We start from the raw sequence: 27,641 nt of genomic DNA, 5'->3' as shown, positions 1-27,641 counted from the left end.
GGAAGTTCAGCAGACGGGAAATTTAATTTAAATACCGAGAAAATATGGTGGATGAGCTCTAGACACATACATAACCCTTTTTTAAATGAAAAGTCCTTTTCGATAGCTCACTGGGTAGAGCGTGTACCATTAACGCCTCATTTCCACACACCTCTGTGTATGTATGCGAGTCAACTGGGAGTCTGTTCATTGTACCTCAGTGATCTCTACTGTTTGCAAAACTCCTCCAGCCATTTTTTTCTTTCTGGAAAATGCCTCGAGTTCGTTTAAAAAACTTTTGCAGCAGATTTCAAACGGATCATATACCTTGCACAACAGGAAGTTAGCATAAAATCAATTAGCCGACAGATTCATGAATGTAACACAGCTCTATTTATACATTTTTTCTAAGTGTAAAGTTCGATGGCATGTTTAGCTAGCTAATGTTGGTAGCATGCTAGCTATGTAACATAAAGACGCATAGTGGTTCATACGTCTTTTAACAAAATATTTAAAAATAGCTGGCTACACACCTGACAGGCCGACCTCCTCTATTATTTGTCGCCATTCATTAATGGTCCTGTTTATGTCTCTGTTTTGCTCCGTGCTAATGTTACGGCTACAAAATTGGACGCGAAAATACACTGAAAACTAACTTTTCTGCCATTTCTGCGGTGCTATTTTTATCTGTCCATACAGAGATCTATTTCCTTGTACTCTGTATACCAAAAAAGAGACACAACACTGTGTGGAAACAAGGTGTAAGGCTGAGTCTTATACCGTGGCGGCCTGACAGCCAAAAATTCCGAAGCACTGTTAGACTGAAAAACATCCCATTGGTTCGACAGCCCATTTCTCCGAAAATGCAAACTCCCTGCAGTTAGTTGGACAACCCAGTCGCCAGGAAATACGTTCGCATCGTACATGTCTGTAAACCATCGATTCATTACATTTGTCAAGAACAATGTGGTGAATGTGTGGTTAGGTTTAGGCACAAAAAACATTTGGTTAAGGCTTGGAAAAGATCATGTTTTGGCTAAAAAACCCACATTCGGTAACTCAAACGCCGTGAAGGGTCAATAAAAACACCAGTGATTGATCGATCCCTGAATGCTGGAGAGTCAAATCATCAGTCGGAGACCTCTCCTTCAAGTGGTTTGTTTTTGTTTATGTCCGTTAGTGTGCACGGACGTTTTGTTCCCCAGATTTAGCTGCAGAGTGAGCGCTCCTCTCTTTCACAGTGCTCTTTGGCTACAGGCAGCTGAGGACACAGAGGCAGCTGCCTCGAGGAGGAGAAGCTTTGTCTGGTGGTGAATTTACAGTACAGCGCACAGCAGCTTAATATGACACAATCTCTGGTTTTTGTTTGATATCTCGTGTCGCCAAAGCACTTTTCTGTCCTGTTGACAGCGCAGTTAGTTTGTTTACGCGAAGATCCTGCCCAACCCTGTTCAAACACTCACACTCTACATGGAAAAAAGGACAAGTAGTCGATACTAAACTGCCAAATCTGACAGGACTGGCATAATTCTGAGCTAAGTACAGCAATAGTTTTTAGAGAAACACGACTTCGGAGCAATGGCCGTTTGTTTTTTGGGCAACAGGCTGATGGAGAAAAAGGATTTCAGTCCAACGGGACATTTTTCAGACTAATGAGGCTTCAGAATCTTGGGCCGTTGGAACAATGGCCTGGCACCAGCCTGGGTTTGAGTCCAACCCAGGCTGTCTCTCTAGCTATCAGTTAGGCACAGGGGAAAAAGTCTCAAAAATAAAAAGAAAGGTTGTTTTTGAAAAAGTTAAATTACCTTGTAAAAAAATCTTAAAAGCACACATCTGCTTCTCCTTTATCAAAATTTAAAATCTATGAATATGTAAATATTGTTCATTTCAAAACCTGGAGAAAAGATGTGTCCCAGTTCACTGAAAGTCCGTTCTCAGTGTTGGTGAACTGGATGCTTCAGGTCTCCACATCACACTTGGGTAAGTTGCAGAAGAACCATGACTGGCTAGTTGTGATGTCACAATTTCCTGCTCGTTCAAACACATCTCAAACAGTTTTCAAGTCAACAAAGAAACAAAGAAACTTTCCCCTTCAAGCAGATAAGCGTGAAAACAGTCTGTTACTGTCAAACTCTGCACAGACATTGTTCATTAAATCACAAAAAGCAAACACATTTTTAAGCTGAGGGGCACTTTAAATGAAAATTCAGCAGACGTGAAAATCTAAACACTATGTGCCCTGTTGTTTCAGACGACAGAGGAGATTAAGAGGGAAAATTAAGTTACAAAATTCCTATTTTATTCTTAAAATAGACAAAATGTACAATCACAATGCCAATTTCACTCACTGTTGTCAGGTCTGTTTGTCCCTTTAAAAAAACAACAACAAAAAACAACTCACTTGATGATCTTTATGAAACGTACCAGCAAATCCTAATGGAGTCTCCATTAGTTTCAGTTTCCTGACAAGTGTTCATGAGAGAAGAAGCACAACAAAAGACATAACAAGTAAACTTTACATAAGAGCAGGGTAAGGTAATGGTTCCTGGATATCATACATGTTGATCATTAAATAATACAAGGCTTTGTGATGACGCAACATTTAACCGAAGCAAAGAAAGGAGGATGAACAACACAAACAAAAGCAGATGAGGACAAAATGGGATGTCAGTGCTGCATTGATGTGTAAACAGTTTTTAAAAGACCATTTCCTGTTCAGTTTGGAAAGAAAGAAGCGGATGAAAAAAAAAAAAATTCCCACAGATGTGCATCGTTACTATGGAGACACTGGACAAATTCGTAGTTGGAAAAAAGCTGTAAAATCACAACAATCTAAAAGGTTTTTATTTGCTTTCTTACGTTACACTGTAACAGCAAAAAGACTTTTCGTTTGGGCCGGGGCAGTCGGGGAAATGTACTGTGACATGTTCAATTCCATTAAGTGAGTTCAGAACATCCTCTGCAGAGACGGGGAAAGAGGCACTGCGTGCAAACCTTCAATGAAAAGCTTGAAGCCTGATCCTTGGACAGGCCCGTGTTTTTCTCAGCTTTTTCAAATTGGGTTATTATATTACCTACATGCACTGAATATCATATTGTATGAAAGCAAGAGAAATGCTTTTTTTTTAACAAATACCAACTGCCTTGTGAGATCAGATTCAACTCCAATGTAAATGGCTTGTTTGGCCAAGTGTTATCCATTCTGAGTGTGTATATGTGTGTGTGTGTGACTCCAGTGGTGTTATATCTGCACTGAGGACCAAAACCACGAGCCCTGCTGGCAGCCTGCCGCAAGTGCTGCTAGAAATAAAACAAGAAATAAGTGCTTTATGAAACAAACATACACAAGTCTCCCATATTTTTTGGTTACCAGTTTGCTGCCAGCAGCTGCGTCCAATCACCTCGGTTTTTGCACTTTTTTTTCCTCTAACGCCAACACTTCTCTTTTTAAATCTCACATAGTAATTTCAAATTGGAAAATATCAGACCTCCCGTCATACTGGAGCCACAGAATGGTTTGAGATTGTGACACTGGTATGCGAGGACGACACAGATCTGTTTGGTAAACCATTCCAACAAAAGCAAATTTAAAAACAAAGGAAAATAAATAAAAGTCTGAAGGAATGTCACAGTCTCTCTTTTGTCTTTAACTGTGATATATCCTTTTCAGAGACCGAAAGAGAAAGAAGCAAAGAAACAAACAAAGACAGTACCCGTGTGTGTCACACACTAAGACAAACTTTTTCAAAGCCATCTTTTGCACATGATATGAAAGCTGTGATAGACTTGGCATGTTTCTCTATAATCTTGACAGCCGGACTGGATATGAAAATGAAAATACGCATATCTGTGAGACTTGAGATCATCCAGGGATTATTCCAGTCTTGAGGAGTTCATGTATCATAAAGTAACTGAACCTTAAAAGTCTGACCTGCTGCTGTGGCGTGCACCACAAGGCGTGGCACCGCCAAAAATCATCTTTGGGCTACATGTCAGTTCGTGTATAAATGTACCATTTCTTATTTGGACGAGAGGATACACATGTATCTGTGAGCATGTCAGACGAGACAAACTAAAGAAATCAAGCAGAATTTCCCCGACGGATAATTATTTTTCCCCATTGAAGCTCTCTTTCATGGTATGTTGCCAAGAGGCACAATACAAGTTATTGCTCAATAAATACCAAAGGTTTAATACCAAGCCAAATGTGTGTCAACGCCTAGCGAGGATGTTGGGCTCTTAACGCGTGGAGCAGTTAAACTGAAAGTTACACCAGAAGAAACATGTTGCAATACTCTTTGGAAATTACATTTCATATTCGAAACGATTTAAATCTTTGGGTACGACAAAAACAATTAAACCTCTCACTCTCTTAAATTACCTATCAAAAAAGAAAAAATCATTTTAACTTAGTCATACAGATGCATCAAAAATATTCAGATTACACTTCTTTGACTCAAGTTTCAAATACAATACATAATTTATGGCTTTATAAGTTAAAACTAAGAAAACGCCTCAATCTACACCAACGTTTCACCCACAATATACAAGTTAAATTAATTGGTTTAAAGCAAATTTACTGTCCATACCACTTAAGGTAACATATGTGTTACTCTCATCACTTGCTACTCAGTGCCTAACTTGCATCTTGATATTGTCGTAGTACAAAAACATGCTCTGCAAAAAGCCTTATTGAAATACAAACACTATACAAAAGAGGCAGTCTTTTACAAATATTGTTGAAGCATCCCTTGAAGCTTGTGGATTATAATAAAACTGAAATAAAGTCTCATCCACTTGGGCCTAGTAAACCAAAATTGTCTTTCTCATTATTGCTGTGAGAATGACTCCCTTTGTAGTGCCTTGGTCAAAACACATTCCAGGAAGACGAGTCCATACAAGTCTGGTCTGTTTTTGTTTTTTATCTCAACCTTAATTTCCGAGCAAAATGAAGAGATAGCTGATGAGAGCTCAAAAATCCCCTTTTCAATAAAAAAAGGTTTTGTGCTTTCAAACCATGACATCAGTTGACTTCTTATCTCCGCCCCCTTGGTTTTCTTCAATATGGCCTCCAGACAGCTTCATCCATGCGGCCTCCAGGGTTGAGGACAGTTGGGGAGTTACTGTGGCTCCCGTCGCCGTCCACCCCTCCCTCCGTCTGGCTGGGCAGGTTGGGGTTCACCAGGGAGGTGCCCGTGGAGGCGCTAGTGCAAGGCGGGATCATCCTGGACGGCGAGCGATCCCCGCCGGGAACCATGGAGAACTGGTACGAGCCGGAGGAAGCGCCGTAGTAGAGATAGGGCGTGCTGCTGGTCTGGAAGGGTCCGCTCTGACTCTGGGTGGAGCCCGGGTATGGAGGGGGAAGGTAGGTGTGGTAGTGGGCGCTGCCCAGCGACATGGCCGAGGTGACGGGCGGGGTGTAGGTGAAGGTGGCTGGGTAGTGCATCCGAGGGCTGGAGAAACGGCTCTCAGTGAGGGAGGAGAGGCCCGGGAACTGACGCTCGAACTGACCGGGGAATGGGCTCAGGTCAGAGGTACCTACAGACACACAGAGACATCCATATATTTAGGATTCAACAGCATAGCAGATACGATCATGCACGCCGAAATAACCACCAGTCTGTCAGTTTTGATTATCTTCACTGTGGCTTTGGACTCTTAAACTATTTAGCACATTGTCTTGTCGAGTAATCGAATTTAACAAATAAGTCCCCTGAGAAAGGAAACAGTAGTAAATTAAATTGTATGTAATCGAATATTCCGAGCCAGATATGTGTATTAACTAATTTAGAAAAGACTTTGACTAATGGAGTTTGTGGGCACGGTTATGGAAAAGCATCCATCTATAAATATTGTTATATTCATCAACTTGTGTTTTTCATGTAAACTCTTGATAAAGTTCACAAACACATGAGTGAAGTCCCACACAGGCGTATGCCTTTATATGTTTATGCCTCTGCATATTTATGTTTCTGTGTGTGTGTTGGCGCATGTGTATCTGTATAACTATTTATGCATGCAAATGTGTGTGTGCAAACGGTGTGTGTGTGTGGGTGGGGGGTGCGTATGTGTGTGAATACTGTATGCACATAAAAAAGCAGTTGGGATGAATCAGGAGCTGCACATGTGGAAACACTTTGAGCAGAAACAGTTTCCATGAGATCCATAATGAGGCAGGGCTGAGCTCTGATGTGGCTCCTCTCCTCGCCTCCCATCGGCTCCAGCGTGTGTGTGTACGTGTGCACGCGCGTGAGAGAGAGAGAGCCGAGAAGGAGCTGCTCCATCTCACCCTTCGTTCCTCTCTTCGCTTCATCCCTTAAAAAATACCCAAAAACCACTAACTGGCTGTGGCGAGGTTCGCGCTGGGCGCAGAGTTTAAGGAGAATAGGAGGTCCTCCCCCTCTCGCGCTCCCTCCCTCCCGTCTCCTCTCAGTGGTTTAGTCCAGCCATGGCGCTCTTATCATAAATCACCAGGCGTCTTCCGTGTCACCATGTCTGCTGCGAAAGGACAAGGGGTGGCGGGGAAGAGGAGGGGAGGGGGGGACGCAGTGTTTATGTGCAGGGAAGAATTGCGAAGCCGGGTTTGTCGCTAGCGTCAGATAGCATATGCTGCCAATTAAGGCCTTTAAACTTCCTCTTTCCACAAGATCCGTTTGATTCTAATAGAAATAGTAGGTGATTGTCTCCGCTGTAGAGAAGCAGTGTGATCTCAGACGTGACCGGCGCTGTTCAATAAACTCCTGACTCCTGCTTTTAACATTTGGACCTGTTTTAGTGCTCAAAGGGGCCTGTGATGATGAGCCAGATCCAGCTTTATTAGTTTAAATGAAACCAAAGTGGAACAATGCCTAAATAGGCAAAAAGGACTTTACAAACTCTAGAGCATCACTTCCGAATTAGGTGTTTGACTTAACTGATGAACTTTTGTAACCACGTCTTATCCGCTGCAACATTTCAACACGAGCTGTGTGAAGGTGTGTGCGGAAGGGGAGGGCCGGCGCAGAGTTTGCACTGGAGCATCCATATCAGCTTCTGCTTGTACTTGTCGGTATGTTCTGTGGCTGGATACTGTTACAGAGCAGCCTGGCGAGGTGTCAACATGATCTCCAGAGATCTGAGGGCCTTAGTCACATCACTTAGAAGGCATTAAGTGCTCGAGGTGTGCAAGTGGGTGAAGGCGGCAGGCGAGGTTCGGGCCTGTGTTGATGCGTGTGCTTTGAGAACAAAGCCTGACGCTCGTGAGATGAAAGTTGAAGGGAAAGACCAAACTAATCAAAGCTGACAAGGCAGCTGGCTGGATTTTAAACCCTCTCTAATGCAGAGTCACACAGGCCGCGTCGCGTAATCACTCACCCTCGCTCGGGGCACACACACACGCACACACACACACAGGAGGGTGTAGTACGTTAGCACAAGAAAACAGAGGGAAAAAAAGTAGGGTAGAAAAAAACCTCTCATGGCAGTGAGTCAAACAGGTGTACGGGGGAGAAACTTGTCTGGCGGCATGTAGGGAGTTTAAAGGAGCTTTCACATTGGGGGAAAAACAGAGACAAATTGGAACACAGATGCTGCCGCTACGGCAAACAGACTGGCTAATGCAATTACCCAGAATGCCTTGTGAGAGCAGTGTATTGCTATAAAGACACTTTATTTGTCAGTCACGAGCCTGTTATTATCCCCAGGCCTGTTATTACCCATACTCCTCTGGGATCAAAGGCTTGGAGCGAAGAAAAAACGGAAACAATCGTTTTTTCCTCCACTGTCATCCACGCCATCCAAACCGCTCTCTGGAGAGACAGTCCGACTCTGACTACATGCCTCATTCCTCTCATTTGAGAGTGAGCTAATAGCAGCTCGCTATGCTGTATTAGTCTGAGATGCTTCGTGTAGTCTTTGTTTATGTCTGTGTGCATGCACGTCTGTCTTTCTCGCTCCCCTTCCCTAATTCTACTGGATAAGAAATGTATTATCTGGATTATTCATGGCAGTTTAGGCAGTCCTGATGGGACAAAGAGATTATCTGGGTGGTTTGACACAGTGGCGGAGCAGTGGTTCTACCTGGCAATCGTCTAGGCACGTCACTGATGGCAGGCAGGCCCGTGCCTCGGCTGGAGGAGAGGGGGGTGGTGGAGTGGACTGAGGGGGACGCCATTGGACTCAGGTAGGACGGGTACGTCTGTTCATACGACCAAGGAGGAGAGGACTGGGACTGACGAGGGTCTGATGGGGAGAAGAGAAGCGAGGCAAGGAAAGGAGGAAGGAGAAAAACAGCCCAGACAGATATACAAAGAGAAAAAGACAGACAGGGAAAGAAAGAAAGAATAATTATCAGAGGCCCATCAGCTGGTTCAAATGCTCTGCTTTTTTTCTTTGTATAATGGGTAGCAAATTGACAATAACATTCTCAACAACTGTGGACATTATTAGTGTCTGTTTCTCTGTGCTTAGGTTTGGAGGTAAGTATCAGTTGGCTGCGTTATGCAACATCCTCCATAATGACACATCTAATGTTTACCTTCGAAGAGAAGATCTTCCTGTTTGCCTTATAAAACATTGTGCTTGCAGCTGAGGCACAGAGAGCCTTGCTGGCACACACCCAGGGCATAAACACACCAGCACACAACCAAAAAACATAAAAGCCGCACACACACTTTACTGTGTGTGTCTGTGCTGCAAAACTACTGTAGAGCATGAAAGTTGGTCTATAATGGATTGTATACGAGCTATTTTTATGTGTTATGATGAAGTGTCTAATTCAGTGATTCCCAACCAGGGCACTTGCCAGGGGATGTGTGGAAAAACTGTAGACTTGTTTAGCTTATTTAAAATAACAAACTAAGATTTGATTTTTTTATATCCACATACTGAGTGAGCTGTAATTCCTGAACACAATGTGTTGCCAAAGTGTGTGAAAAGTTGTTAGCAAGCCAACAAAAGAACGGTTAGCTAAAAGTAACAGATAAGAGACTAAATAGTTCACTTAAAGGTGGATAAACAGTTGAAAGAGGTAGCTACAAAGAACAGAAAAACAGTTTAAATAGTTCGCTAAAGTTAATGGAAAAATAGTTGAAATAGTTAGCTAAAAGTAACGTAAAACAGTTGTAATAGTCGGCTTAAAGTAGTGGATAAACAGTTGAAATATTGAGCTAAAAGTAATGGAAAAACAGTTGGAAAAAGTTAGCTAAAAGTAACCGAAAAACAGTTGAAAGACTTAGCTAAAAAACAAAACAAAACAGGAAAACAGCTGAAATAGTTAGCTACAAGTAACAGGAAAACAGTTGAAATAGTTAGCTAGAAGTAACCGAAAAACAGTTGAAAGAGTTAGCTAAAAGTAACAGGAAAACAGTTGAAATAGTTAGCTACAAGTAACAGGAAAACAATTGAAATAGTTAGCTACAAGTAACAGGAAAACAGTTGAAATAGTTAGCTACAAGTAACAGGAAAACAGTTGAAATAGTTAGCTAAAAGTAATGGAAAAACAGTTGGAAAAAGTTAGCTAAAATTAACAGGAAAACAATTGAAATAGTTAGCTAAAAGTAACAGGAAAACAATTGAAATAGTTAGCTACAAGTAACAGGAAAACAGCTGAAATAGTTAGCTACAAGTAACAGGAAAACAGTTGAAATAGTTAGCTAAAAGTAACGGAAAAACAGTTGGAAAAAGTTAGCTAAAATTAACCGAAAAACAGTTGAAAGACTTAGCTAAAAACAAACAAACAGGAAAACAGCTGAAATAGTTAGCTACAAGTAACAGGAAAACAGCTGAAATAGTTAGCTAAAAGTAACGGAAAAACAGTTGAAAGAGTTAGCTAGAAGTAACCAAAACACAGTTGAAAGAGTTAGCTGAAACTAATTGAAAAAAGGGTGAAATAGCTAAAAGTAACAGATAAACAGCTGAAATAGTTAGCTACAAGTAACAGGAAAACAGTTGAAAGAGTTAGCTGAAAGTAATTGAAAAACAGGTAAAATAGCTGGCTTAAGGCAATGGATAAAAAAGTGAGAAAGCCCAAACACATTAACAGTTGAAATAGTTATTGGTAAGTATTGGAAAAACAGTTTAAAAATAGTTAGCTAAAAGTAACAGAAAAATGGGCAAAACAGTTAGCAAAAAGTAACTGAGAGACAGTTGAAAGAGTTAGCTAAAAGTAACGGAAAGACAGGTGAAACAGCGAAAAATAAAAGAGACAGTTCAAACAGTTAGCTAAAAGTATTGGAAAAACAGTTTAAAAATAGTTAGCTAACAGTAACGGAAAGACAGTTGAAATAGTTTAACAAGCAGAAAAACAGTTTTAATAGTTAGAGTAAAGGAAAACTAGTTGAAACAGTTAGCAAAAAGGTAACAAAAGACAGTTGAAATATTTAGCTAAAAGAAACAGATAAAAACTAATTTAGAGAAGACTTTGACTAATGGAGTTTGTAGGCAAGGTTATGGAAAAGCATCCATCTATAAATATTGTTATATTCATCAACTTGTGTTGATGAAAACAAATAAAATAATTGGTTAAAAGTAATGGAATTACAGTTAAAATAGTTAGCTGAAAATGATGGATGAACAGTTGACAAAGTTAGTAAAGGATAAACAGTTAAAATAGCTGAAAAGGATGGAAGGGGGTTAAAGCGGCTTTAAGTAAGGAATAAAGGCTAAACATCCAGCTGCCACTTCTAGTGGTTCATAGTAAGAACGCAAACACAACTAAACCAACCTCATAACTGTTCAACTGTATGAAGACATTAAACACTTTTATGTAATTAATAGCCTGAAATAATTTCCAGATTAAAATCAGTTTAAACAAACAAATGTGGAATATGACGGATGGTGCAGATGAAAGGGTACTTGGGTTCATGTGATGGGGCTGTGGGGGTACGTCAGACAGAAAAGGTTGGGAACCACCTCTCTAATCCAAAAGACTGCCCTCGGATATAAAGTTCAAGATTCACCTCAAAATATTTAGACTTGAGAAGCAGTTTGCTGACATGCAATTAATATCCAATCCAGTGTATGATACTCTCCGCGCGCCGCCACACTGCTACGCTGTTTAACCATCCCTCAAATGATCCTCTAAGTAACACTACAAAGCCATGCCAGAGAGTAACTAAGAGCTAAATGACGACCTGTGACGAGCCTCCAGAGGTGTGGGTGATCAGGTAGCAGCCATCCTGAACCGTGACAGATGGTGTTACCTTCTAGGATGTAGATAGTGACGGAGTAGAGAAAGACAGACGATCTCATACTGCACGAGGCATTCTGTTCTGCTCTGTGGTCCCATCAGGACACACACGTGGCTCCAGTTGGGGTTTGATATTTCACCTTACATATAGTAAATGCTGCTTAGTTTGTGACTCAGTTCATGACTCAGCTCATTCAGTGATATCCTTTAGGTCATTGTTCAGATGTGTGGGGCATATCAGATGTACCTACATCTTCAGCGAATGCTATATTTAGATTTGCTTGGCAGTTTGGGTGTTATATACAATGTGAAAAACATATAAATGTCTAATCTTTGAATGCAAACAGAAACTGTAAGGATGGGTAATCTGTCTGAAATGAATATTATTAAGAATATTTACTGATAGAAATGTAAAAATCACAATAAGGCAAATGCATAATGACACACAAAATAATGATGTTCAAAGTAACAAAGTGTGTTCCACTGTTTTGTATTAGATCAGACAAAACTCTTAACACATGTAATGGTGACTCATTTTGTTATGTTTTAACCCTTTGTATTCTGCAGTAGAAATGGTCCGCCACTGCCTCCATTGGTATTTTTGCTTATTGTGATGTCATTAACTGAAGTATCTTTAAATGCTTCATATCCCTAGAATCTGTACAACCTAAGCTAATAGGTTATGTATGTTAATAAACCGGCGATCATTGATTAAAGTATTTAAATAGTGTGATTATTAAAAAATAATTAAAAAATCAGATGTTTGTTCATCAAATTTTTACAAAACATACTGATTCAAACAATTTCTAAATGTAGAAACATTAAGAAAAATATTTCTTGACCTCAGGTAAACACGAGCTCTCACACCATCGCCCCATTATCCCCACAGGAGTCGTAACTTATGCCAAATACAGTATATTATATCTTTCCCTGCATTCCTCTGCCAATACTTTTACACCCTTTATATCCCTGATTTTATTCTCATCACTCTCTCAGGCTGGTAACTCGAGACCCCTTCGATATACAAACACAGTACGCATGGTTTTGCACCACACATAATGTAGCACAATGACGTCACTACGAGCATACAATGTGTACAAACAAGATCATGCAAACAGGGATCTTCTGCAGCCGTCTGCAGGATGTCCACTTTCAAAGTTTGAAAATGTTGATATATATTGAATGGTTGCCACGCCTTAAATTAAAGTCTTGAATCCAGGGAACCTGGCTATGAACACAACAGACTTCACAAACAAAAATTAAAGCCCAAAATTATCTATATGCTGAATAAAAAGTATTCATAGTTCAGTACAGGAAAATAAGGCACTGGTATCATTTTATGGTATGACACCTCCAATATGTGACAAACACCTTGAAATACACTTCAAAGGTTGTGCAGTAGAAAGATTTTACATTTTTAACTTGTTTTAACGACACAAGACTTGAATCAATGACCGTGTAATCCTGAAGGATCTTTTCACAGGGGGGTCAGAGGTCAAGATCAGCCACAGGACAGTAAGATACGCTGCTCTATGGCACTTCACGAGGGTGGACGCTTGCTGTTATGATGTTATCAGGTGCTCACCTGTTATCTGTGTCTGCCCCTGTGGGTTGAAGGAGTTGGCCCCTGTGTTGAGAGTTGGCCGGGGGCCTTGAGTTGGAACAGCCACCCTCACCCTCATCCTCTCCAGCTCACTAAGGCGGTCTGAGAAGAGACCAGTCTTGGGAGGGTCCTCCAGTTTCTGACGATGTCCTGTGGACACACCAGAACAGTGTTTTATTGGTAAGGAGGTTTCAGGCTGCAGTTAAAAAATAATTTTACTTGCTATCAGTTTTAATAACTGCTGTGATGCTGCGTGTTAACCATATTATCATCAGCATAAGATGAAGCTGACAGCTGATTTATGATCTCATTTTATTTGTTTGTTCTCCTGGCATGCAGTTTGTCAGTTATTCTCGATAATGTACAGTTCAGTGACTCAGCTCCTGTGTGCCATGCCTAACTTGGTAAATATAGTTTGTGCTCCTAAACAAAGAGGAGGTAAAGAGAGGGCATTTGAGAATGGGATGCTACATCCTGCTTATTAAAAAAGGCTCAGGCAATTATCTCATATCACCGCGCCTGAGAGAAAAGGAGAGAGTTAAGATGGGGAGAGTGAGAAGTTGCATGTATGTTTAGTTTTAACCTGAGGCTTCTTCCTCAGGTAAACACGAGCTCTCACGCCATCGCCCCATTATCCCCACAGGAGTCATAACTTATGCCAAATACAGTATATTATATCTTTCCCTGCATTCCTCTGCCAATACTTTTACACCCTTTATATCCCTGATTTTATTCTCATCACTCTCTCAGGCTGGTAACTCGAGACCCCTTCGATATACAAACACAGTACGCGCACACTGCAAACACATAAATCGTGCACACAAACACAAGACAATGTGTCACTTTCTCTGTCTGAGCCGGCCCATCTCGATCCCAGCAGCTTTATCTGCCCTGTAGTGGGAACCACAGCAAAACCTGCCCAGAGGCCCAGGTGTAGACTAGTTTAGAAAAGGTGGGGTAGAAAGAGAGGCCTGTGCACACACAGTCCTTTTTATCACTGACACAGGTCTGTGTCAGTGCGTCTGTCTGGTCTCGCACTAGCTCTCCTGTAAAGGCGGTAAAGTAAATATCAAACAGAGGAGAGTAGAAACTCCTGCTGTGCTTGGCAGAGCTCCAGTTGGCTCAGGCAGAAACAACGAGCTACTTCAGAATCCTGCCCAACCTGCCTGCTGCCTGGGCTGGGAACAAAGGCCTGGCACTGCACCTATAGGACCGCGTGGGTGTTATGGATGGAGATGTTCAGAAAAATCACCATTACAGAGATCAAAGGCCGCAGAAAATTGCCTCACCGGGGGTCCTTGTGGACTAATGGTCTAACATGTGTAGTAATGACCCCCTGGCTCAGGAGCTTTGTTGCATTTCACCCCTCCTCTCCCTCTCCTCTCTCTCTGCAGATTTTATATCAATTGTGCCATCAAATAAATACCAAATGACAAAAAAATAATATTTTAAAAACTGCCTCATCCTCTGCGGAGCATTTTTCCACTACTGCAAGTCTGAAAAAAAAAAAATATTTCAAGCCACAGAAATGCGTTTATAAACTATCTGACTCTTCACAACAAATTAATTTATTCTGGAACAACTGTTTGGAATTCTGGTCTGCAACGAGTTGGGAATGGCGCGAGTGAAAACGCAGCCAGTGACAGTCAGACAGACCATGATCTTTATTACAATGACGTTACCGGACTAGCATCATCCAGTTCAAAATAAACAGACATCATCCGCTTCTTTACATAGTTGCTTTGGAACGCGACTAATATCGGCTACTTGAAAACCTCAGCTTATTGAAGTTTTTTTTTTGCTTTATAACATAATTCATGGCCATATTTCATTAATAATATTTCTCCCTCGTTCCTGCGGATAATTTGTGCCTCTCGCTGGCATTCCTCATCTCTCTGTGCAAGCTGTGCCCAGTCAATCATAGCGTTTCCATTTTCAACAGACCGAATTTCTATTCTAAAAAAGCCTCGGGACACAGTGCGGGCTTTGTGCACAGCCCGTCTCCTAGTGATGGGAATAAATAGCAATGGGAGACCGAGGGAGATGAGGGGAGACAGAGGGGGACAGACACGAGGGGGGAGGAGGCACATGGAGAGGAAGAGACCCTGATGACCAGTAAATTAAGAGCACTGGATGGGTCTGAACCAGTCGGGAGACACAGGCTCTGTGAAGAGTGCTGAGCACACAGCACGGCGAATGGTGAAATAGTTAGAGAGGGTTTAGGATTTCGACATCTTGGAGGAAGATCCCAAAATACAGACGGATATTTACGCGTATATTTAAGGAGATATAGACGAGTCTGATCTGCATGACAAGCCAGCTCTCCGTCCCCGGTAACTTGAACTTCTCAGCTTCCACCCTGGACCACGATATTGTTCAGAAACCTAAGGATGCAGCCCAGTTTAAAGGAAACCAATGTATATTTTCTCCTATAGGAATGCAGCATGTCAACCACCACATTAAGGTCCAATTTACACTCCAAACAGCCAGACCTCAAGTCCATTAGTTTAGCCTGCCTTGACAGTAAATACAGTTCTTCATGAGTTAATTACACCTTTTAGACGACAACTGTTGCCAAACACAAGACGTCTCAGCTGTTTTATCGGAACCCTAGCAGGGCGGAGGAATGAGCCGGGGGTATTTAAAGGAGCGGGAAAGGCGGATGATTTCACTGCCGTAGGGAAAGTCCCTGAGATTCCCATCATCCCTGTGAAAACAGCGGAGATTTTCGATAGCGCCTGCCACTTCCCTGCCCAGCCAGCGGCCGGAAACATGGACAGATTCAGACCAGATGTGAGCAACTTACATACACACATACACACACACACACACAAAAACACACACATGCAAGAATGAACGTATGCAGGCACACGTCTGCGCATGCAATCATGCACATTTGGACGCATGCATCATGCATACACCCTTACAGATGCACATACAGTGCAGGCTCACCCATGCACACACACACACACACACACAGAAAAAGATTAGCAATGATTAGATAACACCTCTATAGATAGTATCTCTAATCACACAGTTGCACACTGATCCTAGAATAGTATTATTTCAGCCGTCCAAGAGACATAAGTCTGGATTCAACTCGCCCCTGCTGATCTGATAACAGTTAGTAAGAGCAAGTAGGCAAACAGAATTTAAGTCTTCTGTAATTAATGGCTGCATTAGATTGGATCTGAGTCTGAGCACCGAGATCTCTGACGAATAGTCAAATGTTCCCTCATACGTCCTGGCTGAAAATATGCCTCAAATAACCACTTTTTTTAAGCTCAGGAACGGTTTGCACTGAGATCTTTTTAAGACAGAGGTACTAATGTTGTCTGGGATTGACCCTGTATCGCAGTAGTCCTGACAAATAACTGAAAAACAATAAAATGTCCTTTTTTTCACCACAACTAAAATAACAAGAATAATATGTAGGAGCTTAGCAATATACCGGTATTGACAGTAACTGTCATATTTAAAAATAAAATAATGATATCATGTTTACAACACACATATAATAATATCATAGAAATAATCCAGCACCTTTTAAATCATTTTGGTCCCTCCCCCAGTGCCATCTGGTTGCCTTTTCATTATCTAGTAAATATAACTTTTTCATGCTTTTGTACAGTTATTGTTAAAGACTCTCTCTAGATGTATTTTGAGTCTAATTAATTTGCCAAAAAAGAGATAAATAAACAACAATAAACAATTTAAAGATTCATTTGACTGATTGCACTTTTTCCCCCAAATATAAAAACATAAACATTGCACCATGCGTCTGAATTCAACACTGATGCTATGACACTTGCAGCTCTTTCTAACCAAACCTGTCAGTATGCTAACGGTTAGCTGTCATGCTGAAAAGAAAGTCAGACTTTTCAAAAAGCTCCGAAGTTGTGAATCCGATACAAAAGATCATATTAGGATAGCCAAACAGAAACAACGGCTCCAAGTGGGAAGTAGCACCGATGCGACCCACATCAGCAGGGAAAACGCAGATGACAGCCATCTGAAACGGACAGCTCAGGACCTTTGTCTACTGTGTGGTTAAACACAACCAGAGCTTTTGATACATGAGCTGTACAGCTGGTCATGTGTGTTATAGTGTTATTATGCAGTTTTCAAATGATAGTTTTGGTGGATTTTGGGAGACAAAGCGTAATTTTTTTGTCTGCTGAGGCGCTTTTCATCGTGTTTAAAGGTGTGCTTGGTGTAAGTGATGAAATAATGATAATGATAATGATCTCAACCTCAATTCTGAGGCTTTTCTGTAAATAGTTTGCTACGATAGAACAAATCTAGCAACTTCGAATAAACCTATATCACTTTTAGGCTTAAAACAAGAACTTCCGGTTAGGTCTCATCCATTTCCTGTTTAAACTCTGCCCATTCCAAGTACAGATAGGAATGCAGATAATTTAGTTGGTTGAATAGATACAGATAACAGTGTAGTCACTGATCCCTCACAAACACCTGTGATTACTCATTTGAAAATACGGTCACATTAACAATGCACAAAATTTCACTCCAAGTGCTAAAAAAAAAATATAAAGGGATGGTTTTTGCTGAGAGTTAGATGAGAAGATTGATACCATTTTTATGTCAGTATGGCAAATTTGAAGCCACAGTCAGCTGCAGGCTTAGCTTAGAATAAGGAGAGGAAACAGGGAGAAACAATTAGTCTGGCTCTGACTAAAGGTAATAAAATTAGTCACAAACAAAATATAAAGTATCAATAAAGCCCTTCTCCCACTGGACAAAAAATCCACTAATACCCGCTAACATCTGGCTTTTGTCTTAAATGTGAAAGGTTATAATCGGCATTCACTACCCAGACAAATGACTCTGCTGTAGTCACGGGTGTTTGTTGGCTCCAGGTCTGATCAGCTATGATCGTCAGTGATAGAAATACTGAGTGGACATGCTAATGTTCTAGCACAATGCAATGACACACTACCACAATATACTGCCCCTCTTTGTCCAAGCAGCGCTCCAGTATCGTTCCAAATTAGTCAGCACCGAGTTTGAAGAAGAAACTGTATCAGTGACAATATATAAAACTAACTAACATTTTCACTGACCTCCATGCTGCTTTCTACTGTTTACTAACCCTGCTTTGGTGGAAACCGGGATATACGAGCTTTAGATTTGCCAGTAGATGGATTTTGTTATATTCGGACAGAGCCAAGGTGGCCGTTTTCCCATTTTTTTGTCTTTTTTGCTACCCTAAGCTAACGTCTCCTGGCAGTAACTTTATATTTACTGTACAGGCTGAAGAGTGAAATCGATTCTCAATTCTCAGCGAGAAAAATGTTTCCAAAACGTCGATTAATTCCTTTAAATATCCCCGTTCCCCTGCCGCCCCGCCAACACATCAAGTTTCGGCTATCACTACAGACACATCACTTGGAAATTCTCCTGCCTGCAGCCTGACTAAGTAACATGTGAGGAAAAAGCGGCGCGCCAGAAAATCCTGAATAAATGGGATAATTTATAAATTTGGTGTCACGTCATGCCCTCTAAGCCCTTCAGTCTGGTTTATGATCACTGGGTGAGCTTGGATGAATGTATCTTTGGGGCTGATTCAGAAAAACCCCCATGCTCGTGGAGCCTGGGTTGAATCAGCCCGTCTGTGTTTGTGTGTGTATGTGTGTCAGTCATCTCGCAGTGGAACAGCCAGTAAAGTCGATGAATGAATACACTGGGTCCATATTTCACTTTTTTATTTGGAGCCCTCACAGTGGCCATGTTGTTTTTGTGAGCGGTCAGAAACAATGAATTATTTCAGGTGGCAATCTGAAACTGGCAGAGCGTGTCTCGAAAGGAAAAGCGCTGAGTGGGTGACAGCCAGACGCCCGTCGACCATGGGGGTCTGGTATAAAGGGAGCAGGAGGGAGGGGAGGAGGAGAGAAAGAGAAGATAATAAAAACAGAATTGGGGGAAAAAGAGAAAAAGAGGAAGAAGTGAAAGAGAGGGGAGGTGTGGGAGATGAGGGAGCGAGTGAAGGAGAGGAGACGGAGAGAAAGGGGGAGCCAGGCTGTCGTGGAGCGCTGCCAGCCGTCTGTGTGGTCCATGCGTTCCAGCCTGGAGGAAGCAAGCCAGGCAAGGGAAGGGCACACACACGCATACACACACTTACGTACACACACAGACGTACACAACAATTCCCAAAGGCGAAACATTTATTGAACACAAAAACACATTATATACACACTTGTACGATAAGTTTAAAGAGCACACAGACACAGAGTTTGGCTTGTGTGTGCTGCACCTCTCTGCTCACATTAAAGTATTCTGATTCAGAACGAGGGGGGCAAATCCCTCTTGAGATGGTTTTTACTGCAGCGCGGGGCCAACAAACTCTGGACACTCTTTCATAATCTTTATCTCTTTTTATGATTCACTTTCTGCCTCCCCTTCTCACTCTCCGCTCTGCTGTCTTCCTCTGTGTCTCCCCCTCCCACTGAATGATTTTGTGTTTTGCGTTGTAAAGGCCTTGGCACCTCTTCAAGGGACTTCATAAGACATTCAACTGACTGACTGCCTCTGGAAAAGCCTGCAGTCTGTTTTTTTCTCCCCTCTCTCTTTTTCCCCTCCTCCCTCCCTCTTTTCATTCCTTTTCCTGCTGATGTTTGGGTGAGTTTTATTTGTCCGGCTCCCATTGTTAAAAGCTGTTTCGAGTAAGGCAGCAGCAGATAGGTGTGGGTGTGCATCTGTCTACGAGGGAGAAAGGAGTATTGAGACGTCTTAAATCCTCCTTAAGTACTTGGAGGCTGTGAAAAAGTACATTCTATTTTTTGGTTCATGTTGCTGGAGGCAGTCACTGACAAGGCACGATAATCCAGAAACATAAAGGGCCTCATATTTGTGTACACAATTCAAATGAAAGCTGGCTGACATAATCTAAATAGTGTGGTAAGATAATTAACATCTGTGAGGATCTTACAATTAGCACTGAGCATAAATGGCTGTTGTCAGAAACAAAGCCCAGGCCTTATGCAGCAGGTAATAGTACCCTGCCGGTGCATGTAATGGCATGTGTGTGTGATGACACTGTTCTGAGGCCTGTTGGTGTCGTCATGACAGACATGTTAATGAAGGCGTCTCACTTACTCATACTTTTTCCAGTGTAGCAGCACTGAAGGTGGTTGTATATTTTAAGAATGTGAAAGGGGCGTAGCCTAGCAACCACTACTATAAGGTTGTTAAGGTGTGTGGGTGTTTGTTTGAGTGCATTTGATTTCGTATGGGTGTTAGTGCTGCATTTAATAAGGTGGATCATGCATCATCATCTATCGCTGATCTCAATTGTGGTGTGCCACAAGGCTCAGTTTTAGGTCCACTACTGTTTTCTGTTTACATGCATTGTTTTAGGGACATTATTTCCACATTACAATAATTCATAAATTAAAAAAAGCAAAAATAATTGTAATATTAAAGGAATACTTTACCCTCCAAATGATCATTTTTCTATCAATTATTCACCCAGGTTATGTTGAATATAGGACGAAGACTTTTCTTGCATGCCTCTACAGTGACCCAAGAATCCAAAAAGAAAATTCTGATGCTTTAAATTCATAGGGGTCCATGTGTAACAACAGCAAACTCTCATTTATCCAGTTGTATGCTCCGTACTTCATAGCATAAACACCGCAGGTACGCTACTCGTCCTTCTGTGAGACTGTTTAAGCTGAAGTGTTTTTAATAGTAACGTTTTAGCAAAAATGCATGAATGAGACTTGGATTACACTGCATGAGTTGTGTCAGGGTCTGTAATCTGATGTTTTGGTATAGCTTTGCTACTGTTAACGCCAAGCCCTAAGACTTCAATTCATCAAGAATCCGCGAGAGAAACAAAGTTAACTTCCTGAATTCAACATAACGTGGTAAGTAACTGATATACAAATGGTCATTTGGGGGCTTCAGTATTCCTCTGCATTTTGTTTTTATGTGGATGACACCCAGCTGTATGTGTCAATAACACTTAGCCATAATAGCAATCTTGTCATTCTTATTAACTCCCCTGATGAGCTGGATATTCAACACTTATTTGCGGCTAAACGAAAATAAATTTAAGATCATTTTATTCAGTGTTAACAACTTCATTCTGCTCATCCATAACAACCATAGCAGTCTGTCAGTAAATGGCTAGAAGTCTGGGAGTCATCTGTTTTGATGCTCAAGTGAAGAGGGTTGCACAGTTCTGCTCACTTTAAAGTCATATCCAGAATAAGATGATTTGTATCTTCTGCTGACCTTGAGAAAGTTATCAATTGCTTTAATTCTATTCCATTCAGACTACTTTAATTCACTGTATTCATGTTCAAGAGTTCTGTCTCTCAACTGCAGTTGGTTCAAAGCAGGGCAGCAAGGACCCTAACAGATTCAAAGAAGTGTGATCACATCATAAGGCCTAGCTCCAAAATACATCTGTCAACTCCTGACCCCTTGAGCTGGACCACAGCCTGAGATCCTCTGGCAAGAGTCTCTTGGCTGTCCCTAGGTTCTCAGGTTAGTAGCTGGAGGTGACAGAGCCTTTGCTGAGGGGACATCTCTGGCTTTGAGAACCTGTGCCAGAGAATCTCAGGCTTGCTACCGCTATGGTTGCCTTCAAATGGGGTTGTGTTTAGCATGTTCACAAGAAGAGCCCATATAAACGCCTCCCTTGGAGCTTTTGTGAAGGCTCCGAGTTCATGAGTTGTGACACGTTTGCTGAAGTTTCAGAAATGGCCATGGAAGTTAATTTTTTGGCGGATGGTAAGTAAATATGTTGTCATTTTAGTCATATAGAGTTATTCTTCCTAATCTTATAATAACTCTGAGGAAAACATATTTCCAAGGCCTCAAGTTTTTCCTCTGTCATTACGCCTTTGCATTTCCTGCATTATGTTAGCGTGCTAAATTGTTAGCCTCGGTGGCTTATAGGCACCAACAGTAGCATCCATGTTGCCGTTGCCTGACAGTGGTGTTCTCATGACTTAACCACTTGAACACCAAGCATATTGTGTACACAACTTCCCATGTCTCAACCACAAGCTAACAAGTTGCACTTTAAGGCAGCATTAATCAACTTTGTCTCTGTCCCTTCACATGCATTTAAATGCTAAGAATTTCCAGCCTGCCGTTAGCCATGTTAACATCTAGTGTGAGTTACTTTACATATTATTATTTCATCCTTGTTATAGGTATACAGACAGTCCTATTTTTGCCCTGTGAAGCACTGTGTAGCTTGTTTTGAAAAATGCCATACAAATAAAGGTATCCTCATTATTAAAGCTGTTATTGTGAATGTATACAGAGGCATATCTGCAAGTATTGTGCATATGTGTGTGAGTGTGAGTATGTGCGTGTGTCGCAGGAAGAGTTTGGCTTGGCAGACAGGTCTCCTGAACCACTAATATTGTCTGCAGGCCTGTAAGTAACCAGGGCCTCTCCACCAGACTTGTTAACACCCTGACCAAAATCGAACCAAAACACGACCCTGTCCCCAAGCCCAGAACCCCCCAGACCCAGCGGCTTCAAACAGCAGAGAGCAGAGACAGGCCTGACCGCTAACCTCCACCGCTGACACACAACACACACACACACACACACGCTTATACTCAGTTATGCACAGAAACCACTGCAATATGCCACAGCAAGACACAGTACGTGTGACGCCACAATGGTTTTTGTCACCTCCTATGTTTGTCTGTCATCAATTAACTATAATGAGAACAGTGGGTTTGGACAGAAAACCTAGTATATTGTGTTATTATGGCTCAGCTATTATCACTCAGGAAGTTTGTCTCAGCTGGCCGCAGCCACCGTCAGGAGCAGCTGAAAGGAGACAGAACCACCTATAAAAGCATACTGGTTTAAACAACCACTCCCTGTCTATTAGCTCAAAATGACATTTAATGAGGCCTATTAGCTCTGCTCCAAATCAGCACTGTGGCTACACTAGACTAATGACACCAATAACACACACTCTCTCTGCAAAATCTGTCATGTGGGTCCACACATGTAGACGCAGGCACTCGGGGACACATGTACATGTATTTGCAGTCATATCTACATGAACAAACAGGCTTTACGCTCAAACACACACAGACACATACATGTGCACACGCTCGCTGAGCTGTTGGTGCAGTGGCAAACCACAGGGTAACCAAGAGCTGTCAAGCGATTAAGCACAATGCGAGCCACAGAAACCGAGTTAGCCTCCCGCTAATAACACAGTGGCCAGAGGGACCTGACTAACCACTTACCATACCCACACATACACACACACTCACTGTAACCTCTGAGGAAAATCATACCACAGATCTTTAAAGTAGGCCTCACTGATATTCGTCACTCCGACCACGCAATTAATTAGCTCGAGCTTAGCGCCACGGCTCAGAGATATGAGGCCCATTCGTTCGCAGGTGGTCCCGCTTTATCCCCCCGCTGATATTAGATGAGGAACCGCTGGGGAAATGACATCCCTCAGGAAGACTCATATGGCTACCATAAGGCTCATCAAACACGCCGACACAAAATGTCCTTCCTGTATGAGACACCCACAACCAGGCAAGTCATTAACAGGGAGCAAAAACTGCTAGCAACATCAGGAAAAGTGTAAAACATAAATAAAAGCATAGAGACTGGTTTCTAATTTTAGCTTTTCAGCCCACGTTGACATCCAGTGTTATTGTCAGCTTATTTTCCAGAAACAACACTGCATTTTTTTCACAGAGAAGGACCACAGAGTGCCAGTGTGTGTCAGCCTCAAGACAGCCTACTGTTCTTTCTCTGCGTCTCTGTGCGGACCCCTCCCTGTAGGGGCCCAGTGTACCACAGGCCTCCTAATTACCCACTCGTTTAACACAAAATAGAGCTGTAATGGCCGACAAAGCCCCCCCCCAATGTGTCAATGAAGCGTTCACAGATAGAATCACAGTTCTGGAGACAGCCGGTGCTCTCAGCTCCGAGCCTCTCCGTGCTGAAAACCTGGAGGAGGGGAGGTGCGGTTGAGAGGGCACATGTGTGTTTTGCCACCCTCCGACCTCGGCTTAATGACCCCTGAGAGGGAGACGTGTTCTGGCTGTAGTTTTTGGGTAAATTACACCGCCGCTGCAATTCTGACCACTTAACAGCAAAGTAAAGAAGTTCAGGGGTTACGTATGATGACATACTCTTTATTGCTTAAATTACTGTCCTGAGACTGAAGTCAGAACATGCAGACTTTAACTTTAAAGCTTTGTTTCAGACCACAAATTGAGCAAATAGAAGGGAAAAGTGGATGTAAGTGTAAAGCCTCTTCACAATGCCAGATCCCCTCACCTGATATCAGGTAGCACTGACGCTGTCTGGTTAAGTGACTCAATCTCACTTCACATTACGTCCAAACTTCCAGGAAAGCTTTCTGGGCTCAAATCTAAAACTCTGTTGAGACCAAACTGGGGCTTTTCTAAACAAATTCTGCTCCGGCTCCCATCTGCTCGCCACCAAATAACAGGACTTGTTTGAAAGTCATCTGACGGGGGACAGCAGATGCACAGGAAATGCTTTTGATCAAACAAGATGGCTGGAGAGCGAGGAAGGATGGAGGGGGAAAAAGTGGGTGTGACTGTGAGTACATGTGCGCTTTGAGGACAAGCATGTGCCTTTGTTTGAGGGTGCATGTTGATGAACGCTGAATGTCGAGCGTCTGAGGCATTTTTTGGCACCACGGGCAGGTTTCCTACAACGGAGACTGATGGTGGTACTAATCCTACTGTCTCCCGGCTCCTCTGTGTCTCTCTGTGCCCTGGTGCCATATGTGACGGGGCAGTCGGGTGGGCGGGTTGTTTGTGATGTGATATTGTTCGATGAGACGCCATGAGATGAGAATATGTTTTTTTTTTGTTTTTTTATGAATAGGGAGGAGGGTTGGGGAAACAGCTGCATGCCAGACCAGTTGGCACTGACGGCTATAGTAAAGTTTTTTTTTCCTCCTCAGTTGTTTTTATATGGCCCATTAAAATGAGCTGATGCTAGCACTCTGCTACCCAGTGTACCCTCTCAGGAATATTCTGCCTCACTTTTTATTTCTCGTCTTTACTCCCAAACCGTCACATGGGAGGCTGAGCTGCTTTCTCAGAGGTCAACTTAATTAAAAGTCTGTTGATTGCTAATTAACACAATCACAACCTTTTCCAGTAAAACTTTTTTTTTGTTAATTAACTTGTTTTATAAGCCTGTCACTATTTTAGCTGGGCATTTGCCGCCATTGGCTGAGTGTACAGTCGTCCACACCCACAGCTTCATTAAAGGGGCACTGCACTGATTCTGAGGTTTGGCCACATCCACACTAATATGTCTTTACTTTTAATTTTAAAGGTCCAGTGTTGGATTCTGGGGAATATATTGGCAAAAAAAGAATATAATAAGCATGTTTGCTTTAGTTTATGATGACCTGAAAATAAGAATCATAGTGTTTTTGTTGGCTCAGAATGAGCTATTTATATCCACATGGGGGGCAGATCCTCATTTATAGAGTCTGCCATGTTGCACTGTCATGTTTCTACAGACAAACCAAACACTGGCTCTTCCAGTTTAAGCGTTTTCACGTTTGCCACTGCAGTTAGCAGCCCCTCCACAACGAGGAAAAGCACACATTTTTTAAAGTGAAACTACTTTACTCAGTGTCTTTACCAGAGATCACCTCTGCGAATAATTCAGCTCCCAGTTAGAACGTACTGAACATCTGGATCTTAAGATACCAGAGTTAAAAAGGTGAGCACATATTAGGAGATACTAAGCTAGTACTCTGATTTGTAATGTAATACTGCTTTATTCAGCAGTGTTTTTACCAGTTTAAATCAGCTGGTCCGTTTATTTTGGAGAGGAGGAGACCTCTGGATAATTCAGCTCCCGATAAAAACCTCCTGAACAATTAACATTGAAAGAATTCTAACCGGGAGAAGATCCAGCTGGTTGCAGTCTGTAATCTTTACTTCTAGATGCCAGTATATCCCCCTAAATCTTACACACTGTTCCTTTAAAACAGGGTTTTAAAACCAAAACAATCTCAGCAGACACAAGCGTTTTAGCACAGTTTCAGAAATAATCTCCGTCCACACTAACCTACCTGAAAACGTATCATATGATCATTCATGTACACTGGGCATGCACGTGCCGATGTTAACATGAGGCAAATTGTCTGCTCTGCAGTTGGTTGCTTAATTACAGAAAACACTGGCGAAAATGATCAGGGTTTTTTTTTTTTTGCGTGAACCGATGATAAGGTGGAACTGTTACTTAAAGTAACATAAGTAACATTATAAGGCGGTCAAGGCAGCCTTATAATGAAAACTGGGAGATCAAGAGTCACTGCAAAGAAAATATGGCGATGTATCAGAGCGTCATCTGAGAGCATTATGCATTGCCAGAAGACGCCATGGCAATGTGAAAATAAGGACTGACACAAAAAGGATGAAATGTAGACTTAGCTAGAATGTTTTGGCTTCACAGGTTGTGACTAATAAGACCAAACTGGGAAGCAAATGTGTGTGTCTCCTTTCATTGTTTCTAAAAGTTTCTGCCGTCTAGCTTAAACCAAAACCCCGGAGTTTTAAACAAAAATGGGGTCAAAAGCATTTTCAAAGTTCTCCATTTTAGGGCTTTTAAAACGCTGGAGTAGCGTGGACATTAGGTGTAAATGTAGCAATAACTATGCAAAATGAAAGTGTGTAAGAGTGGATGTAGCCTCAGTTTGCGCATCATGAGGTGTACTACTCAGTCTGCGAAAACAGCTCAGATAAAAATGTTTTCTGGGGCTCTGGAGGAGCTATGTAGAGTTGCGGTTGTGTCTAATTGATAGATGCTATTGCACTGCATTATGGGAAATGTAGGAGCCAGTGCTTGAGGGAGCTCAGTGACTAACAGTCAGGATACTTTGGCCTCTACTTCTTCAATTTTGAACATTCTTTTTCTTGTGAACCCCCATATTTTTTAAGTACAACACTTAGTTGCTGGTGTTTAAAGTCAATTAAAAGATGCTGTTTGCTCTTTGTGTAAGTGTAGTCCCATACTGTACTGAGTGTGCGTGCCTTTGTACTCACTCCTGGGCTCACGCGGTCCGTCCACGGTGACCTTTATGGCTCGGTGGTAAGTGGCCACTTGTGGTGGGTTGGTGAATACTGTGATTGTCAGTGTGAAGCTCTTGCCTGTGGTGACATCAAACAACATCAAATGACATACCATCTGCAGAGACAATGACCTGCATTCATCGCTAAACCATCCCCAAGTCACAAGTGTGGTTGTGATCACATAATAGCCAATACAAACTGGAAAAAAAATTCGACTTTAAGAGGATTAACGACAGGCAACATTGGCTGTTTGAGAGGGTCTATTTAGGTTTTTTGGCACAGCCTAAATGGAAGACTAACTAGAGGAGCCAGTATCTTGTTATCCAGACTTTCTCCCTGTCTAACGCAGTGTGAGTGGGCGAGAGGCATTTTAATAGTCACTTCCTTTCTCGATAATCCCCAGCAGTTGCTGCCTTGGGGTTAAGTGCGTGTGTGTATGCTCCTATGTGCACGCAACAGGAACGCTATGAATCAGAGTGCGACGGCCAAGTCAGCAGCAGCAGTAACGTCTGAGGTATGCAGACACGTCACGTAGCCGTGGCTACGCACGGGAAACAGGAAGCAGGGGGCAGGTTGCTGCAGCGACTCATTGGAGCAGCTGTCCATTCAGTTGCAGACACCTACCCGAGCATGTCCACCGCTCTCCTGCTCTGCACTCCACTTCTGTAAACATGCCTTTTATAGCAGATGATTTGGGGAGATAGCAGAGCACAGATGCAACAGGTGTTCCACATACCTGATCTGAGGTGCATGTGGGTGATCTTTGATAAAGTGGGACGCCTAGTGCGTCACC

At 42.2% G+C, this 27,641-nt stretch overlaps 1 protein-coding gene across 5 annotated transcripts in view; it reads right to left on the bottom strand.

Annotated features, from left to right (window-relative positions):
• Positions 1–2,256: 2,256 nt before the first annotated feature.
• The window catches only part of runx2b (RUNX family transcription factor 2b), a 52,887-nt gene continuing 27,502 nt past the window's right edge, over positions 2,257–27,641 (bottom strand). For 3 of the 5 annotated variants that reach the window (XM_078173677.1, XM_033649178.2, XM_033649181.2), the window contains 4 exons: positions 26,822–26,926; positions 12,732–12,899; positions 8,038–8,199; positions 2,257–5,517 (listed from right to left, as the gene is read on the bottom strand). In XM_078173677.1, coding sequence (XP_078029803.1) covers positions 5,039–5,517; positions 8,038–8,199; positions 12,732–12,899; positions 26,822–26,926 — 914 coding nt within the window. In that variant the 3' untranslated portion in view covers positions 2,257–5,038. The remainder of the gene's footprint in view (positions 5,518–8,037; positions 8,200–12,731; positions 12,900–26,821; positions 26,927–27,641) is intronic. The other 2 variants (XM_033649182.2, XM_078173678.1) reach the window with 2 other exon arrangements.

The sequence above is a fragment of the Epinephelus lanceolatus genome, chromosome 13 (assembly GCF_041903045.1).
Source record: "Epinephelus lanceolatus isolate andai-2023 chromosome 13, ASM4190304v1, whole genome shotgun sequence".
In the NCBI taxonomy this organism is placed as follows: Eukaryota; Metazoa; Chordata; class Actinopteri; order Perciformes; family Serranidae; genus Epinephelus; species Epinephelus lanceolatus.
This window is presented reverse-complemented; position numbering and strand designations above follow the sequence as displayed.